Raw genomic sequence first — 19,561 nt, forward strand, 5'->3', positions numbered from 1 at the left:
ACACTCCTTTGCAGTATAGTTAGAAGACCACTTCAATTAGCATACATAATTTATTAGCATTCTCTTTGCATATCAAAATTAGCATGCATTATACTAGAATTCTCTTGGCGTGCTATTTTAATGATAATAGGTGGTGTGATGCTATCATGTCAACAAGATTACATTACATATGTGTGATGACTGTTGACACTTGGATCGCATCAAACATTCACTGGAACTGTAATTCATTAATGACTCGTGTTGCATGTTGATGTTACAGTAACGAATCTAACAGCTGAGGAATGTGACTTACTACCACTGACCAATAGAACTGTTTACGTAATAAGAGTTTATGACCTTTGTATGACTAGACACAATTAAATGAATACTTTAGACCACACATTTGCAGTGAGGTGTGATAATATTGGATATGCAAGTGTCTTTAATATTTGATAATGAAGAGGAGCATCAAGTTATCATCACTTAATACTGCACCAGTTTGTAGCAGTCAATACCAGTTATAGCTACAAGGCTTTTACATTAATTTGACTCTTAACGTTAAATTTGTAATAATTATCATAATTTCTTATGCATTTGTTAGACATTCTGACAAAAGACTACAACACAAAAACACAGCTGTTAGTTTCTGCTTTGTGTGGGAGGCATCTTTATTGTGACTGATTGTTTTCTCAGACCGACTGTCTGAGTTGATCAAACCATAAGGCCTATGCTGTAATTTGATTATGTACATAAGTCTTCAGTGGTTTCACATTTCACATACATTAGTTATGCATGCGGGAATCTTCAATCTTCATACAAATCGTAATAATAACTTGCAATATTTACAAGATGTTTTTACAATCAATTTACACCTCAAGGTGCAAACTTGTAACAATGTAACAATGTTGCAATAGTTGTACTTTGTTTTGATAATCAATTTTACACTTTTAAGTGATTTTTAATTTTTAGAGTACTACCTGTACCTGATTTTTAAGAATGATAGTAATTTATGTATACAGATAGGCAGGCCTCTCTTCTTTCAGCCAGTCAGCCTTACAGTATGGCTGCACTTTGCACCCACTCTATTTTAAACAATGGAAAGACCCGCAGCGCATTTGTGAGCCTATAATGATATTCATTGATCTAATAATAATTGCATTCCGTTCTCATAATAACATGAGCACTCGTGTTTATATAAATAAGAGAAAACTCCCTCTCTGATCACAAAAGCCCATTATAATATTACAGGAAAGATGAAAGAGTACTCTTCTTTATCTGTTAGCAGATGGACACTCCTGGTATCCTTGCTTCTATGCATATCACTTGGTAAGGCTCTCTACCTGCAATCATTATCTTTTATTATATATATTCTATTTATGTGGGAAAACTAGTGTATTAATATGTATAAAATTGACTTTGTGCCCTTTCCTTTTCTCTTTCTATTACTCCATTCTACTCTCTCCCTCTTGTTCCATCTTTTCCTTCACTTCCAGTCTCAGCAGGCAGCAATCGTGTTCAAGCCAGCAGTCCAGGCTGGGATCATATACCAAGAGATGTCAAAGCAATGGTTGGTCAGTATGCTTTCTTCAACTGCCAGAACAGGCTACCGCACAACAGAACCTTCTGGCTATTGGAAGGAAGGAGGGACATATTCTCTACTAGATACGCCTCAAGAGCGAGCATCCATAACAAAGGACGAATGCTGAGATTCGGCCCACTACAAGAGGGAGATGATAGAATATCTATTAACTGTGAAGTACTCACTCAGTACGGTCTATTGCCAAGCCCATTGGGAATGATATACGTACAAAGTAAGATGAAGGATATTCACTATGCATGCATGCTAGTGCTGCTACTGTTGCAACTTAAGCATAATTATTGTGTTTAATTTGATGCAGACAAATGCTGTGTATAATGCATATGTGTGTATTGTATTGATTGAGCTTCTTGTGTTGGCTATGTGTGAATGAGAAACTGAGTGCATGTGTAAATGTGCAAGACACCATTCATACGACAAAGGATTCCCTTTTAATCTTTTTTTTTGAAAAAAATTTAATTATATCACATAGTTCACTAGTCACTCCAAGTATCCGTGTATTATGATTTGTTATGCTTGTTTGCTATGCTATTGCATCAGAACATACACACACACATCTTATGTTGTGGTTTTGTGGAATGCACTTCTAATGCTAGTGTGTCTTTGAAGAGTAATGGATCCTTCATGTACTGGCAAATGTTGACCTCTGTATAGAGTGTGAGAGGGCTGGGCTAATGATTGCCATTAGAACCAGACTAAGCTAATTAATTTTCATAATTGCATGGATTTTATAATTGCTTTCTTTAACATCAAACACATTATTACACCCTTCCTCTCTCTCTCTCTCTCTCTCTCTTTATCCTGCAGCTCCTCCTAAATACAATGCTTCTTCAATGTCAGTCTTCATTGGCCAGCCTTGTCTGTTTGAGTTTGACTACTCGGGTGCTAGGCCAGACTCTTATCGCTGGTACAAAAATGGAAGGAGATACTATGGAGAGATAAGTAAGTTTGAAACAACCATTCACCTCCTCTTCCTCTGTCCTTACTAATTGGATTATAACATAGTTCCGTATTGTATTACATATGCATATATTTGTTAGAGTTCTGTTGTAATTTAAGTAATGGGGGAACAAATATACAATTAGTCTAAACTCACATCATTGTTTAGCCAGCAACATAAAATAAAGCTATTATTAGAGTTACTATAAACACAACCACTTGAACTGCCTACACTTTAACTATTGAATGCTTTCTCTCCCACAGATAGAGTCAAGCTGACCTACAAGAGCATTGCATTCACAAAAGTCCTTCAACACGATTCTGGGATATACGAGGTCCAGTCTAAGAACATTGCTGGGACTGGTAGAGGCTCTAGCTACTTGAGAGTCATATTTTGGTGGAAGAATGGTACTCAATCCCAGCATGCTGGCCTCTCACAGCCAGGTGAGCCATACTGAAGATATTGTACTAATAATAGTAGTGACTCTGTATTTTATGATACATATCATTTATTATTTTATTTTTTATTTTTTAGAGTTACCCATGAGTTTAGCAGTCCTTCTTGCTATTGGGGAAAACAAGACCAATGTCACCTCTTTGTCAGGCACCAGAGTTCAAGTCTCAGCCTCAGATTCATCAGCTTACGTGATGAGGTTATTAAGAAAACTGAGTCTCAGGGCCAGTGACGAGGCAAGAATGCAAGGAGAGGGAAGGGAAGAAGTGGAGAATATTTTGCGCCGCATGGTAAGGATTGTGGGTCATCCTCTCCAGTATCTCAACTCAAGTGATATGGAGGCTATACTCAATGCCACAGTCTGCCGCCAGGCTACAATGCAATATAACTGCCTTGATGAATCAGTACTGAGATACAGGACAATCAATGGGACTTGTAATAATCTCTTCTTTCCTCTCAACGGGGCAGCTAATATGGCGTTTGCCCGGATGTTACCTGCTGTTTATGAGGACGGTATTTCACAGCCACTCGGTTACACCCAGGCTAGGGCTGGAAAAGCTTTTGAAGGACCTTGGCCGAGCCCTCGCTACATCAGCTGGCACTTGGTGAAAGACTTGGATCACACCAATAGCCGTGGATTAACACACATGTTCATGGCTTGGGGTCAATTCCTAGACCACGATTTGGATCTTGCTCCCGTTTTTGAGGACGAGGTCACTGGAGAGGAGCTCGAGTGTGGCTGTAACTATACCAATCGGTGCTTCCCTATTCCAGTCAGACATGATGATCCTGTTTTTGGAACCCGCTCCTCTCACAGTGGAGAGTGCCTACCTCTCACTCGCTCAATACCAGCCTGTCGCTGTGGAGGGCAGCAGAACGACCTCTCAAGGACTCAACTCAATCAACTGACGTCTTTTATCGACGGTTCTCAAATATACGGCTCCGACAACAAGAAAGCCAGCGACCTTCGTATGCACATAGGAGGTCTACTTAAATCGGGCGGAGTCACAGGATCTAGAAAAGAGAACCTTCCGTTCCAGGATAAGCAGTCTCCAATGAGAGGGGGAGGGCCTTTGTTTGACGCTGGGGATCCTCGTTCAAATGAGGTTATTACTCTCTCTGTGATGCACACCATATGGCTAAGGGAACACAACAGGATCGCTAATGAGTTGTCGGAGATCAATCCTTGCTGGGACGACGAGAGGATCTACCAAGAGGCCCGTAGGATCGTCGGTGCCAAATTACAGATAATCACTTATGAAGAGTTCCTCCCAGTTCTTTTTGGACAGTATTACAGTCAGTACGTGTCTCGATATTTCGGATACAATCCTTTTGTTGATGCTACGATACCTAACGAGTTCAGTGCTGCCGCTTTCCGTTTCGGCCACTCCCTCATTCGACCGACTTTCCAGAGACTTGATAAGAATTGGAATTCCGTTCCCGAGGGACCACTTCCACTTGAGAGGTCATTTTTCAATCCATCCGAGTACTTCAAGAGCAATGGCACAGACCCTCTATTAAGAGGACTATTGACTAGCGTCTCTCGTGACGTTGACGAGTTTTTAAACAGTGTATTAACAACAAAACTATTCACAGAGAGCCCAGAAGAATCCGGAATGGATCTCGCTTCACTGAACATTCAGAGAGGGCGTGATCACGGGATACCGCCCTACAGAAAATGGAGAGAGTTCTGCGACAATGTCTACCCGAGGAGAAACCCTCCGTTCCAATACCCTAACACAGAGAGAGTCATGAGAGAGATATATGGAGAGGAAGGCTATAGAGATGGTATGGATCTTTGGGTCGGTGGGCTGTCAGAGAAGAAGCTCCAAACTGCTCAAGTTGGTCCTACCTTTGCTTGTATTCTCGGGATGACATTCACTAGACTAAGAGATGGGGACAGGTTCTGGTATGAGAGCTCCTATAACTTCTTTCCATCTCAACTCGTGGAGCTAAGGAAGACTAAACTATCCAAAGTGGTGTGTACGAATGCTGACGATATCGATACAGTCCAACCGAATGTTTTCCGGAGCAACCAGAGGAGGATTTCGTGTGGTGCCATCCCACAGACTAATCTTCAGCTTTGGAGAGACAACTCTTGTTCACCAAGAAGAAGTACACCTATAAGGACAGTCAGTGCACAAGAATTGAGGGCATGGTAGAATAATGAGCTTTCCTTTTTGTCTTTTGACAACTCTCCTAACAAACTTTTATTACTATTGTTATTATTATTATTGTAACAAATATTGTTTTATTTATGGCAGTGCTACTACACATTATGCAGTATTTATGTAAAAATTCAGCTTCTTTCTTTTTTCTATTATTATTATTATTATTATTATCTGCTATCTGCTATTAATTTACTAATAATAATTATTATTAAAATGAGAGTTAAACATAATCATAATAGTTATAATATATAATATTGTTGGACAAAATCAAAAAACTTTAAAGAGAGAGAGACAGATACAATGTAATTCAGCAGTAATCGTCATAAAGTCACTATTTCATAATATCAAACAAAGTTTATAATAAAATTTATAAATGATAACACAATAATAAGCTTCTCAAGGGGCACTTAATGGATCATCAAAAATGCTCGGTCCATCATCAAAAATTGAAGAAACATCCTGCTCTTTCTTTTCAGATTTTTTCACTTTCTTTTTTGCTTTTGTTGTCTTCGTGGCAGATGAATCACCAGCAGCTAAAGGATCACCTAAATGATAATCAAAATTATATAATTTTGATAAATTAAAAGAAAAAGGAAGGAGGAATAAGAAGAGACAAAAAGGGTATAAAAATAACCCACTATCAGTGGGAGGGGCCTCAGATGAAGCTCCTCCTTCTTTGTCACCGCCTGTCTTTGAAGCAGTGGTTGTTTTCTTTTTCTTCTTTGTTGTTTTTGGAGATTTGCTTTTAGTTTCAATGCCACCAAAGATGTCATCAGTGTTACCAAACAGGTCGTCATCAGGTCTAACTTTAGCTTTTGTTGCTCCTGGTTTCGCTTTCTTTGCTTTCTTTTTATCTTCAGAGAATACATCATCAACCTTAAGAAAATAAATTAATTTAAAAAGTAAAAAAATTAAAAAGCATCAACTAATGATTTACATGCACATACATGTTCTTATGTTGGATAGAAACATTGAGCTGATTTAAATTAAAATCGGATCTTCTTGCAATTTTTTGAAGTTACACAAAACTTGGTCTTGGGTCAAATTCAAATTTTGTCAAAAATGTAATTTTTAAATTTTATAATTTTTTCTTATACATATAGATGGTCTTATGTTGTGTAGAAAGTTTGAGTTGGTTCTAATCAAGTTTGGATTTTTTATGAATTTTTAAAGTTGCTCCAGAATCAGACAAAAGTCACTGTACTATAGTACAGGGTCGTTAGCCAAATTTCATCAAAAATGGTTAGGAGAGAATTCTTTATTTTTATAATTTTTTCTGATGCATATACATGTATTTATGTTGTATATCTAATTTGAGATGATTCCGATCAAATTTGAATTTTTTATGAATTTTTTAAAGTATGTAATTTTTTATGCATGTTATGTCACATAATCATACAAAATTCCTTACCGTTTTATCAGTTTTCATTCCAGGAGGACTGGACGCAAATATATCATCAACTGGGGCTCCTCCCCCTCCAGCATTAGTTCCAGTACTAACAGGATCAGCATCAAATATACTAGGAGGAGGAGCAAGAGGTGGTGGTTCCTCTTTATCTTTCTTTTTCTTGTTTTTGGGCGTGCTTTTGGGTGTTGCTTTCTTCTCCTCCGGTTTACGAGGGGTTGGCCCAAGTGAAGTGAATAGGTCTCCTTCCTCTTCATCTGCAGGTGGCAGTGGAGGGGGACTAGCAAACAAATCATCAATCCCATCTTGTTTTTTAGTCGGCTCGGCCTGTTTGACCGGTTTTGGATCGTCGAAGAGGTCATCTTCAACCAGTCTGACCTGTTTCGCTGACTTTTTCGGTTTTCCGCCAAACAAATCGTCTTCCTCGCTAACAACTGGTTTGACCTGTTTGATTGGTTTTCTATCGCTTTCTCCAAACAAATCATCATCGTCATTAGTCACTGGCTTCTTAGCTTGCTTAACAGGTCTTGGACTAGGCTCTCCAAACAGATCATCAATGTCGTCGACTGTAGTCCTAACCTGTTTAACGGGTTTTGCAACCGGAGGCTCATTATCTCCAAAAAGGTCATCACCGCCGAGCGGGTCTTTGACCTTTGGTTTTGCTGAAGGTTGGGGGAACGAGTCAAAAAGGTCATCAAGTGGATCGTCAGGTGGAGGTTTTGAAACTGTTGTTGGTTTAGCGTGTTTGGGGCTTGTGTCATCAAACAGATCATCATTCCCAAACATGTCCGTCTTCCTCTTAGTGACAGGGCTGGGCTTTTTGACACCACCACCTCCAGAAGAAGTAGGTGGAGACTCGCCAAATAAATCGTCATCTATGGTTTGAGTGGGTGGAGAAACTGGAGGTGTGGCTGAAGATTTACCAGCAAAACGAGTGGGGGGACGTCTGTTGCCTCTTTTTGCTCTTCCCTACAAATAATGATAATAATTATTACAATTATTATTATTATTATTATTATTACTATTATTATTATTATTATTATTATTATTATTATTATTATTATTAATCCGGTTACTATCTTAATGCTAATTTTGTCAAGTTTTTCATTTAAAAAGTTCATACAGACAAAATGAGACAATGATTAAAAAGATAAACAAAAAACCTAATGCAAGTTTCAAAATAACGATTGCTAACACAACACAACATTGCTACCAGTTATAAATAGTCATAACTAGTTATTAACAGTTATCATTGCTGGTCCTGTTCACGGAGATCATCGAGGGCCTTCGAAAATTCCTGTGAGAGTGTCTGAGCATCTTTCGCTTTGTCTTCAGCCTCTTGATGATTGTTGTGTAACTCTTCCTCCAATTCATCCATTGAGGAATGGCTCTCCTCCTCGTGTTCCTCAGTTATGGGGTCAACCTCATCAGAAGCACTGGTCAATACAGCAAAATTGGTGTCAAATCCTGGAGGCTTCTCGGTGAGCGAGTCAGGGCTGTCTGGCTCTTCCAATGGGTCGGCATCAGCATCATGTAAGTCCTCTTTCTCCAGTCCAGCCTGCCTAACGTTACTAGAACAAGTAAAAGTAATAGCATTGACAGTTGAGGCTGCACACGCTGCAGCAGTCCTGAAGAACCCGTTCCTATCTGATACTTGAGCTGCAGTAAGTCCACGGTTAAAGAAAATGGCCGGTGCCCCAGATACTGGTACAGAAGGAAGTCGAGAGGTGAAACGACAAGTGGTGTAATCCCTAATCCTTGGATATGCGTATACAGGTACAGGTGTGGTGCTAGTGGGACAAGGAACAGGCATACATTCTTCCTCTATTCCAGGAACATTGTTGGTGTATGTGTACGTCTTTCCTAGTCTCCTTGCCAGTAAAAGTGCTGAGGGTCTCCTACTAAGAACTGATGGTACAGACATACGCAAGAAGCAGGCTGTTTCACGCCATTGACCAAGGCCAATTCTAGGGAGAGCACGAGTATCTGAACATCTGACACGAGTCTGACCATCATTGAATTGACGGAAAGCATCAGGCTGTATTGTAGCAATGTTATCACTGGTGTCACAGAGAACTCTGGAGAGGCTCTGCCGTCTTATCTGGTTCAGTTGTCCAGCAGTAAAGACCCCGGGGTTCTCAAAGTAGAACCTATCGCCGTCACGCACATCTGAAAACGTGATACCAAAAATACAGGCAAAAGTTGGGCCTAAAACAGAGTCGAAGAATCGTCTCTCGGCAAGGCCTGCTATCCATAGATCAACAAAATTCTCACTGCTGTAAAGTTTAATAAACTCAGCTCGAGTTGCAGCATTCTGGAATTGGAATGGAACTCTGATACCTTTGTTAGCAAAGCGTGATCGACAGAATTCCCTCCAGGAAGCATACAATGGTAAACCATGATCACGGGATCTCTGGATGTTCAAAGAAGCCAGGTCCATACCAATGGATATATTTGTTTCAAACAAGCGAGTGGTTATTATCCCGTTAAGGAACTCATCCACAAACCGTGGAGACTGAGTCAACCAACCTCTCACAAGAGAGTCGGTCCCGGCATCGTCCTCAAATAGGGCAGGGTTGAAAAACATTCTAGCAAGACTGAGTCTTCCCCTTGGGCTTGAGATGTATCCTGGTCCAAGACGGTCAAAGAACGGGCGAATAAGACTGTGGCCGTACCGATAAGCAGCTGTGGCAAATGAATTGGGTACGTCAGGATTAACGGAAGAATCATATTTCGTGAAAGGACCTATGGTTGCCTGAAATCCTCGAACGCCAAGTATTCTAGGAAGATAATCAAAATATGTTATCTTCTGTATAACGGCGCCTACTATGGCTCGTGCTTCTTGGAAGAGCCTCTCATCTGGCCAATGAGGATTGATCCTTCTCAGATTATTAGCGATTCGATTGTGTTCCCTTACCCAGATAGTGTGCATTACTGTTAGTGAATACTGCTCATTGCAACGGATATCTCCACAGACAAAGCAGTCCTCCCTCTCCCTGCACTGTATGAACTCGGTATTTAGTCCTCTCCTAGGCATCAAACGCTGTCTGCTCCCAGTCGGTGGAGGGCTGGTCGTGAGTAGTCCACGCCGAAAAGCCCTGACTGCTCTCTCTTGCTTCCTGTTTGATCCGTAGATCATGGAGCCATCAATAAAAGATGTGAGGTCATTAACTTGCTCGCGTGGTTCCAATAGCCTCTGTCTATTGCTCCCAGGTTCACATATAGGGACAGCACGACGGAATAAAAGACAGTCGGCGTTTTGCTCGGTCCCTAGGCCAAACTTTGGATCAGTGGGGGCGACACGAATCGGCTCACAGACTTCAGTAAACTTACAGCTCTCACATTCCTCCTCTATCTCTGGCCCAAGGTCAAGATCGTGGTCAAGGAACTGGCCCCACTGCATGACTATGTGTGTGAGTGGTTTCTCATTACGGAAGTTACGACTGATGACAGAAGAACTGACTAGTCTAGCACTAGGGGCTGGTGGATCAAATGGATCTTTACCAAAGACTTTCTGAGCTTGCTTACGTCCAATCGGTGCATCTACACCGTCTTCATACAGGGCTTTTATGAGTCGTCTGAACTGACGGCCAGAGGAACCCAGTAAAGGCTGATTCACATTGTTACATACTCCAGTGATTGTTCTGAAAGTGTTGACGTTTAGTAGCCTACTGCACCTTCGGGCAAATCTCCTCTCATTCACGCACTCAATCTCCAGGTTGATCTTAGCCATTTCATCTTCCTTGAGGAGTGATCCAGGAGTGTGGACCAGCTCCTCTGCTAGGATATTAGCCATCTCTTGGCTTGAAGCAGGAGTTTTTGATTTCTTTAGCTCCAAAAGCTTTCTCTCTGCCCTATCGACCATGTCTTCCAGTAAGAGTCGAGCCTTTCCATTTATGAGAGATCTCTGAGTTGGTTTCTTGAATCCACGAGCGAGGAACTTGGTGGCAGTAAGTCCTCTGCCACTTTTCTTTTCAGCAGCAAGAGCAGCTGCTTGCCTTGCCTCTTTCATCTTAGCATAAGCCTTGGCCTCATCTATAGCATCTTGAATGATTTTTGCTCTTTCTGTGAAGAAGAAAGATAAAAGAGAGAAAGAGGGAGAGGAAGATACAAATATTAAATTTTAAATATCAAACGGTTGCATTACTATGGCTCTCACCTTCAGCAGTTCCCCAGTACTGATCATCATCAGATGAAACTACCACTGCAAGATAGGCAGTTGCAATAACAGCAAGAAGAAGAAGACCCTTCATCTCTTGTCCTCACTCACACCAGAGAAAGCTTCAGTATGAATGAAGAGTTGAGAAGTTTTCTGTGTGTTGATTGCTAGGGAAAGCTGCTCCCCTTTATATAGCAAGAGAAAAGGAAGTAATTTTTTCTCTAAGGGCCGCACTTCCCTAGCTCTGTTGCCAAACTCGTTGTACATTTATGGATACTATCATTGTTAGTGGAGAAATGGTTAGTAAACAAACCAGCCACAAAGGCATCGAGTATCACTACGAATGCTGCAGCCATAAACTCTACTAGATCTAACACGCCAAATAAGACACCACCAAGGATAAGAAAGTCATAAATATTCTGTCTCTGTTCAGGGCCATTTCACGTGACATGTAGCAGCTGCGGCATTATCATGTAATCAAAATACAAACATACTGATACTGGGACTTTGGTCTTTATGATGCTAATAGTGCATGTACTCTCCCTGTTGCTCACTATGACTGATAAATGAAATGATAGCCAGGTTTGGATGTGCTATAGATACTACAGTAATCACAGTTGTACTACACTGTAAGCTGTACTCACAGATACTTATACACTACAATGCAACTTATCCATCATTTGAGCTTCATGCAGTAACTGTATATGGAATATGATGAATAAGAGTAAAGGATCATAGTCATGTAGTAAAAGATGAGATGTTTTTGTAATATTAATACAAAAGAGTGGTCTTTTATCATGTCATGCAACAAGTATGCATCAGAAATAGAGTAAAATGCAAAAAAGCAACAGCTAAACAAGCATAAAATAACTGAGTGGGAGACTGGGAGTATAATTACAAGGAAAGAAGATAGTTTAAAAATACTAGAGTTCAATAAATAAACAATGCGTATTACGTGAAGCAATTATACAGCTCTTGTATGGTGAGGGAGTAGGCAGGCATTATGGGATTAAATAGTTAAATATGGTTGGAAGGGCTGGAGACAAGACAACAACCAATAATAGGATAACAGTCCCAGCAGAAACCAGCACTGTGCTTTTATCAGGCTGCGTAGAATTTAGTTAAGCTCTGGTTAATGTATTTAGATAGGATCACATCTTTGAATAGACAACAAGCAGTGGACAGAAATAAAAGAGAGAAAAGAGAGAGAGAGGGAGAGGGGTAGAATGAGGAAGAAAGGAAGATGACAGGAGGAGAAGATGGAAGGAGAGAGGAAGAGGTGGCCGTGGTGTGGCATAACAAATCTATTTTGAGAGAGCTAAGCATCCTGTCTTCCACTGAACACATTAACAAAAATGGAGAAAAGAGGAATTGGCAGTGGCCAGGAAATAAACACAAGCTTGAAATGGACACACAAACACGTTCACAGACAAAGACAACTCATGTACATTGAAATATACATAAAAAATACATGTATAATGCATGTACAAGTACATGTACATTGTATAGATAAGAAATGCGATATGTGGTACTACACACTCGACTTGAAGGATTGTCAACAAGGTATATGAAGCTAAATATGGCTGTAAATGATATTGTTATATCATACTAAGTTCAATTACTAGGAGGGCAGGTGGGAGTGATTTAATTAGAGTAGAAGAGAAGTCAAGGGGATTTCTCTTAACGTGGTACGTCAAACTAAAACTAATTTTCCCAAAACCTCAGAAATACAGCCTTAGTAAGGATTTCGGCACAAAAACATGTATACATGTAAACAGACGAAAGTTCATGTAAACCAGAAGACTTGAAGATGACACACACACAAAAACATTAGATAATTCCTTATAAACACACAGAGAGGGTGTACACATTTGCAATATAACAGGAGGAAACCGATAAATAGCATATTGACGTACATGTACATGTACACATACATGCATGTACATGTACATGTAGGCATAAGTTCCCCTCAACGGCTTGTGATTCAGTTTATCCCAAAGCCAGTCAGCCTGACCAAGCTTTCTTTAAACACCCCTAGCCACACAGAGAGGTGTATCAATAAGTGTAAACAGTGATAATGGGAGAGATGCCTAAGTGTTTATGTTTTTGTTTGTCACAACTATCACACCTTCCAGCTCTCTCTCTGTCTCTGTCTCTCACTCTGTCTGTCTCTCTCTAAAACGATGCAAGAATATCCTCATCATAGTGATCAAAAACGATGTACGCATACACATAATATAATATAAGATAAAATAACGTGAGATACAATACAATTTAGTAATATCAAGCTCCTCTTCCTTTCTTACTTTTGTCATTGAGGTTAGTGTCTTTGCTTGAGCAGGTTGATCAAAAGAGATTGCAGTTTCTTGAGGAGCTCTGCTAGGAGGAGTAGCACCAGGTAACAAAGCATGAGGATTGATCTGGAGAGAGAACATAATTTAATATGATGATCACTGCTAATGAACAATAATAGAAAATGTATAAAATGTTCGTGTACAAGTGCAATTCGATTAATACAGGGGAAACCATTGTACTCTAAGTTAATTTTCAATTCGACAATTCCACTTTCTCTTTATCTCTCTCTCTCTTTTAATTCATGAGATCATATGACTTTAAAAGATATTTGATTATCAATCGTGTGACCTAATTCACCCACTCGTGTGTCACAACAAAACATTAGGAGAGGCAACTATAACAATTAACTTATTGGAATACAAAACAAACCACAACAGCTTCAGGTAGTCCAACCATACACAGGCAGTCATGCCTCAACTGATATTCATAAATGATTAATAAACTTATATACATATAATTATAGTACCATCAGGTAGGTAGGTACTTTCTTTCATTTATCTACAGTCAAATCTAGCTGCTATTGTATGGACACTCTAAAATAAGGACACCTCTATAATCAGGACAGGTAGTATCAGTCCCAATACAATAGTAATGTGTATTAATGAACCTCTGAAATAAGGACAGGTTCATAATCAGGAGCTAGGGTATTATTGGGTCCCAAGGTGTCCGGAATAGACAGGATTGACTGTATCATACTAGTCTATTGCACATGTACATCAACTATTAACCTAATACTCCTTTCCATGTATCATTCATAAGTTAAAGGAAACTCCGTCTAAATGTCACAAGGCACAATGTGATCCTGTATTGCACAATAATGATAGCCAATATTCGTTACTATTTACTTTATTGATTACTATTGCTACAATATAATGATTACTACAAGTAGATATTGTGTCATTATCATAGAATCAGTTGGCACTGAGTCTGAGTCTTATTGTAAATACTAGCCATAAATGAAGTGGAGATTGAGTCACACACTACACGTGCACATTACATACTTAAATGTACATGCACAAAGGGTTTGTGTGTGCAAGACAGACAGACAGAGAGGCGGTAAGAGTCAAATAAGGTTTCTAATTCAACTATCCTTATCTTTCACACTCTTATTAACCACAGTAATCAAATTTGAATTCTCTCTCTCTCTCTCACTGTTTGTAAATACTTATAGCTCACGGTCAAATAGTCAGCCAAATTATTAACATATACATATACACATACATGTACACTGCCCACAGCGGAATTAAAATAAAAACACCAGCTGCATGTGCATGTACATGAAATTGAACACGTTGTAGATGTACATGTACAAGACGATGTACTACAACTACTAAATTATAAATATTATTATAATCTCATTTCCTTGACCTTTCCACTCAGCAACTCTCCCTCCTTATCTCTCTCTCTCTCTCTCTCTCTCTCTATTTGCCACTCAATTCCTTTTTATAATAATACTCTTGATCATTATAAACCACAGAGCTACCAATAGGGAAGACCAATAATAATTATGTTGGTAGACGCTTATCATTATCAGGAAGAGCAGTAGTAAATATAAAATTAGTAAGAAGCCATTTTGATAAGGGCACAATATGTACATGTACATGTACATGTAAGATTAGTAAATAGAAAATCGGATTAGTGGATTCAGTAATTATCCTAAAAGCTTTTGAAACTTGTTTATAATTGACTCAAACGACTTGAAATCAGCACTAATAAACAGACATTTACAAGTAGATTTACATGTAAATTTACATGTACATGTAATTAAACTAACCATCAGTCCTGGTAGTTTGCTATTGGATTTCATTGCTGATGGTTTGACGGGCTCAACTTTCTGTTCTTCCTCCTCCTCCTCCTTCTTCTTTGCTGGTCGAACTGGTTTCTTGGCAACAGATGGAGGTGGGAGGGGCTTTTCTGAAAAGAGATCGTCCTCATCATCATCTTTACCAGTTGGAGAAGAAGCAAATAAATCATCTACAGGAGGGAGACAAGACAAATACATTAATTTAAAATCATTTACATGTATAATGACATACATGTACATATAAAAATGATTTATTGACTAAGATCATGTACATGTATAATGTATATGTATACATTTTTGATGCACCAACTTATTGAGTAACTTTAAAAATTCGTAAAAAATCTAATTTTGATCAGAATCAGGTCAAACTTGAAACACAACACAAGTACATGTAAATGTATATGTATTAGAAAATGCCATTCAACCATAAGCCCCAGGTAGTATGCCCTTACATAAAGTACCTTGTTTCTTTCCTTTTCTTTTAGCAGCTGCAGCAGCAGCAGCAATACCCATAGGGTCTCCTCCTCCTCCAAACATTGAGACTGCTCCAGCTGGTTTCTTCTTCTTCTGTACAACAGGAGACTCCTCTTTCTCTCCTTCATCTCTCTTCCCTCCTCCTGTCGCTGTCATTGAACTAAACAGGTCTCCATCTTCATCTGAAAATAGACCACCACCGCTGCTCTTCTCTGCTGGGCGTGGCTTGTTTGTCGTGCTAGTGATGGGTGGAGCTCTTTCTGCCTCTTCGTCATCAAAGAGGTCGTCTGTGAGTGGGGTCGGTTTGGGCGGGGCTGGTTTGGGTGTGATGAGCGTACCACCTCCGAGGGGATCATCACCAAAAAGATCATCGGGTGAAAGTGGAGGGGGTTCCTCTTTCTAAAAAAATAATTAAAATAATAAAATAACATTCTCTCGCTTACTTTGATCGGTTTCTTTGTTTGTGTGGGAGGGGCTGGTGCTCCCAATGGGTCGGGCTCATCGTCAAATAATGAATCAGTAACTGAGGGAGGAGGCTTAGTAGTCTAGAGAGAGAGAGAGAGAGAATATAAGAGATATAAAAATTAATACATGCAAAAAACATCCTTACAAATGCTCTATTAATATACATGTACATGTAATAATTAATAATATTATTATTATTATATAAAATATTATACACTTACGATAACAAATGAACATAGAAATGTCCTAATTTTGTTTATGTATATATGTGTTATCATGTGTACCTTTTTCTTTTCTTCTTTCTTTGGTGGTGGACTGGAGAAGAGGTCGTCCTCATCTCCTTCTCCATCGTGACTTTCACTGCCAAACAAACTGTGGGAGAGTGTGGATTTCTTCTTCTCTCCTCCTCCTCCTCCTCTTTTACTGCTTGACCTATAAAAGAAGAGAGAGAGAGAGAGAGAGGAAGAGAAAAGGAGAGAAAGAGAAAGAAAAAAGAGAGAGAGGGAAGGAGGGTTAGATAAAATATAAAATAAAAATGTTCATTTATTTACTACATGTATCAGTACCATATCAGCTAGGAGGCACAACATTCTCATCGATAGAGCAAATTACAAATTCAATTACATCAATTGATAAAATATATTAATTTGTAATACCATACAAGAACACACATCCACATTCACCATGTAAATCTGTGGCTCGCATGAGGTAAGGCATCAAGTGTTAGTAATGTACATGTACATGTACATGTACTTCAAATGTATAGTACTTGTGTGCTTTTTAAAAAATCATTACCTTCCTCTTGGAGCTGAGAATATATCATCATCTTCATCATCATTACCTCCATCAAACAAACTATCAGACTTCTTAGGCTTAAAGGGAGAGAAAGAGACAATAAATTTCAAACACATACATGCATTACAATATTGCTGATACCTTTTCTTTCACAGCTGGAGGTGTTTTAGGCTCGTCATCTTTCAAAGATCCAAACAAGTCATCAGTAGGACTAGCGGCAGCAGCTGCAGAGTTAGTCTTCCTTTTATTAATAGCATTCAATAAATCACTACCACCGAACATAGGTACTGCCCCAGGCAGTCTCTTTTTAGGCTTAACCTCTTCCTCCTCCTCCTCCTCCTCTTTCGGTTTCTCTTGAGGAGGTGAACTCCCAAATAATCCTCCTCCTCCATCACTCTCGTCTGATAACAATGTCGTCTTCTTCTTTGTAGTGGTTGGAGTCGGTTTATTGCTCATTGTGGAGAGTTGAGAGAATATGTCACCCTCGTCTTCCTCTTCATCAAAGAGGCCCCCAGCAACGGGTTTCTTGGGCTCTGGGGGCTTTTTGGTTGTAGTGGGAGTGGCTTTGGCACTGCTGTTGTATTCTTCATCTTCACTGTCACCAACACTCTATGAATAATAACAATAATAATAACAATAATAATAATAATAACAATAATAATAATATTACTAATTTAAAATTAACCTGTTTTGAAAACAAGTCACCTCCTGCAGGACCAAACATTGACACTCCCCCAACAGGTTTCTTCTTAGCTTTGCCGGTATCAGTTACAGGCGGGGCAGAGGGCGGAGACTCACCAAACAGACCACCAGAAGGTTCTTCATCATCGTCAAGAGTACTGAAAAGGTCTCCTCCAGTGGGTGGAGGTTTCTTCTTGGCCGTTTCTTTTTCTTTCTTTGTGGTGCTTTCTGTCATCCAATCGTCTTCCTCTTCATTGTCATCTCCAAACAGGTTTGGCTCCTTTTTACCAGCTGGAGGCTTTGTCTCTTCGCTCTCACTCGCTCTCTTGTCTCTTTTCTTCTTTTTACCACTTCCATCACGTTTCTTCTACAAAAGAATCAAATTAACAATAAAAGTAAAAGACTACACAAATATTTCCGATACACTCATACACAACATGTACAAATAATATCATTTTTCAGAGTACTTCATTTCATTTCTTACCTTCTTTGATTTCTTAGTAATTTCTTCCTCCTCTTTCTCTTCCTCCAAATCTTCTCCTCCAAAGAGCCCTCCCCCTCCTCCTCCAAACAATGGTACTGCTCCTGATGGCAGCTTCTTCTTTCTCTTCCCACTCCCGGTCGATGAGACATTAGACTCCGCTCGGTCACGCCTCTCTTGCTCCTCCTCCTCCTCATCGTCGTCTCCTCCAAAGAGTCCCCCTCCTCCTTTACGAGTGCTACTGAATAGACCACTCCCAGTTCCCTCCTCCTCCTCCTCCTCTTCACTGTCCCTGTGACTGGTGAACAGATCGTCTGTGTGTATGTGTGTGGGCGAAATGTAAAGTCATGTGATTATCATGTGACTTAAGACATAATGTACATGCATGTATGTACATGTACATGTACCTTGTTCACTCTTTTTCTTCTCTTTCTTGTTTTTCTTCTCTTTTTTAGGTTTCTTCTCTTTCTTCTTTTTCTTTTTCGGTTTTTCTGATGGGACGGGCTCATCTTCTTCCTCTTCATCATCATCAAGACCTCCCACTCTCTTACCGAAAAGCTTTGAAGCTAATTCAGCTTGGAAATCAGTCTTTACCTGTGGAAAACAGAGCCTGAAATAACAGTCGGACATTGGAAATTTTTAGAACAACATAATTTTAAAAAAAAAGCTAAATAGCACACTTCATGAGTTGACAATTAAGCACTACAATACAGTACATGACATTTGGAGCAACTTTTAAAATTCATAAAAAATCCAAACTTGATCGGAATTAGCCCAAACTTGATATACAACATAAGTATATGTATATGAATCAGAAAAAATTATAAAAATGCAGAATTCTCTTCTAGTCATTTTTGACAAAATTCGGCCAACAACCCTGTACTATAGTACAGGGACTTTGGCCCTATTTTTGAGCAACTTAAAAAAAATCATAAAAAATCCAAACTTGATCGGAATCAGCTCAAACTTGATATACAACATAAGTACAAGTATACGCATTAGAAAAAATTATAAAAATGCAGAACTCTCTTCTAGTCATTTTTGACAAAATTCGGCCAACGACCCTGTACTATAGTACAGGGACTTTGGCCCCATTTTTGAGCAACTTTAAAAATTCATAAAAAATCCAAACTTGATCGGAATCAGCTCAAACTTGATATACAGCATAAGTACGTGTATATACATCAGAAAAAATTATAAAAATGCAGAATTCTCTCCTAGCCATTTTTGTCACAATACCCTATGTACAACTGCCTGAATGTAATGTAAGGCTAATTTGATTAGACATTATAGTACTGCACATGCACATTAAGCATTAAATATACAATGTCTAATACAAATGTACATATTTTAAAAAATTATTTTTAAAAAAAGAGTTCTCCATTTTACCTCTTCTTCTTCTTCTTCTTCAGTTTCTTCTTCAGATTCTTCTTCACTCTCCTCCTCACTATCATCATCATCCTCTGACTCATCCTCGCTGTCCTCCTTCAACCGATTGGACTTTGACTTCTTCTTTGGTCGTGTCTCATCATCTTCACTGTTAAACAACCCGCCACCTTCTTCACTCTCAGACTCTGAACCAAACTATGAAAATATAAAAGTAGTAATTTTCTTATTACTATTAATAGTATACATGTATTTCTATTAATAGTATGTTTCAAAAACTAACAATGTTACTAAAAATAGTAACGTTCTCACCAGGTCTTCATCGGATTTCTTTGCTTTGGCCTCTCCCTCAACGTCAGTAAAGTCGCTATCAAATTCTGTTACTCTTCTTGTTTCATCTTCCTCTTCAGTGTCCG

General features: G+C 39.2%; 3 protein-coding genes and 1 long non-coding RNA gene across 4 annotated transcripts; 1 reads left to right on the plus strand and 3 right to left on the minus strand.

Annotated features, from left to right (window-relative positions):
- Positions 1–1,193: 1,193 nt before the first annotated feature.
- LOC100640112 (lactoperoxidase-like) lies at positions 1,194–5,289 on the plus strand. Its single transcript, XM_019995581.1, has 5 exons — positions 1,194–1,305; positions 1,473–1,790; positions 2,384–2,518; positions 2,780–2,959; positions 3,051–5,289. The coding sequence occupies exons 1-5, from the start codon at positions 1,233–1,235 to the stop codon at positions 5,129–5,131; spliced, it is 2,787 nt and encodes a 928-aa protein (XP_019851140.1). The 5' UTR covers positions 1,194–1,232; the 3' UTR covers positions 5,132–5,289.
- Positions 5,290–5,370: 81 nt separating this feature from the next.
- Positions 5,371–18,193, minus strand: LOC100640491 (WASH complex subunit FAM21 homolog). The gene is made up of 13 exons (XM_019995580.1): positions 18,167–18,193; positions 17,763–18,073; positions 17,283–17,645; positions 16,739–17,206; positions 16,598–16,674; positions 16,087–16,234; positions 15,781–15,882; positions 15,325–15,736; positions 14,834–15,033; positions 13,011–13,124; positions 6,552–7,514; positions 5,779–6,016; positions 5,371–5,685 (listed from the first exon to the last, which is right to left on the minus strand). The coding sequence occupies exons 3-13, from the start codon at positions 17,511–17,513 to the stop codon at positions 5,537–5,539; spliced, it is 3,102 nt and encodes a 1,033-aa protein (XP_019851139.1). The 5' UTR covers positions 17,514–17,645; positions 17,763–18,073; positions 18,167–18,193; the 3' UTR covers positions 5,371–5,536.
- Positions 7,626–10,878, minus strand: LOC100640364 (eosinophil peroxidase-like). Its single transcript, XM_003386000.3, has 2 exons — positions 10,705–10,878; positions 7,626–10,610 (listed from the first exon to the last, which is right to left on the minus strand). The coding sequence occupies exons 1-2, from the start codon at positions 10,796–10,798 to the stop codon at positions 7,795–7,797; spliced, it is 2,910 nt and encodes a 969-aa protein (XP_003386048.1). The 5' UTR covers positions 10,799–10,878; the 3' UTR covers positions 7,626–7,794.
- Positions 18,194–18,285: 92 nt separating the features above from the next.
- On the minus strand, positions 18,286–19,555 carry LOC109581459 (uncharacterized). Its single transcript, XR_002184645.1, has 3 exons — positions 19,458–19,555; positions 19,149–19,343; positions 18,286–18,353 (listed from the first exon to the last, which is right to left on the minus strand). It is a non-coding gene; the product is annotated as an uncharacterized LOC109581459 (long non-coding RNA).
- Between the last annotated feature and the right edge of the window lie 6 nt (positions 19,556–19,561).

The sequence above is a fragment of the Amphimedon queenslandica genome, unplaced genomic scaffold (genome assembly GCF_000090795.2).
Source record: "Amphimedon queenslandica unplaced genomic scaffold, v1.1 AMPQUscaffold_13438, whole genome shotgun sequence".
Lineage (NCBI taxonomy): Eukaryota > Metazoa > Porifera > Demospongiae > Haplosclerida > Niphatidae > Amphimedon > Amphimedon queenslandica.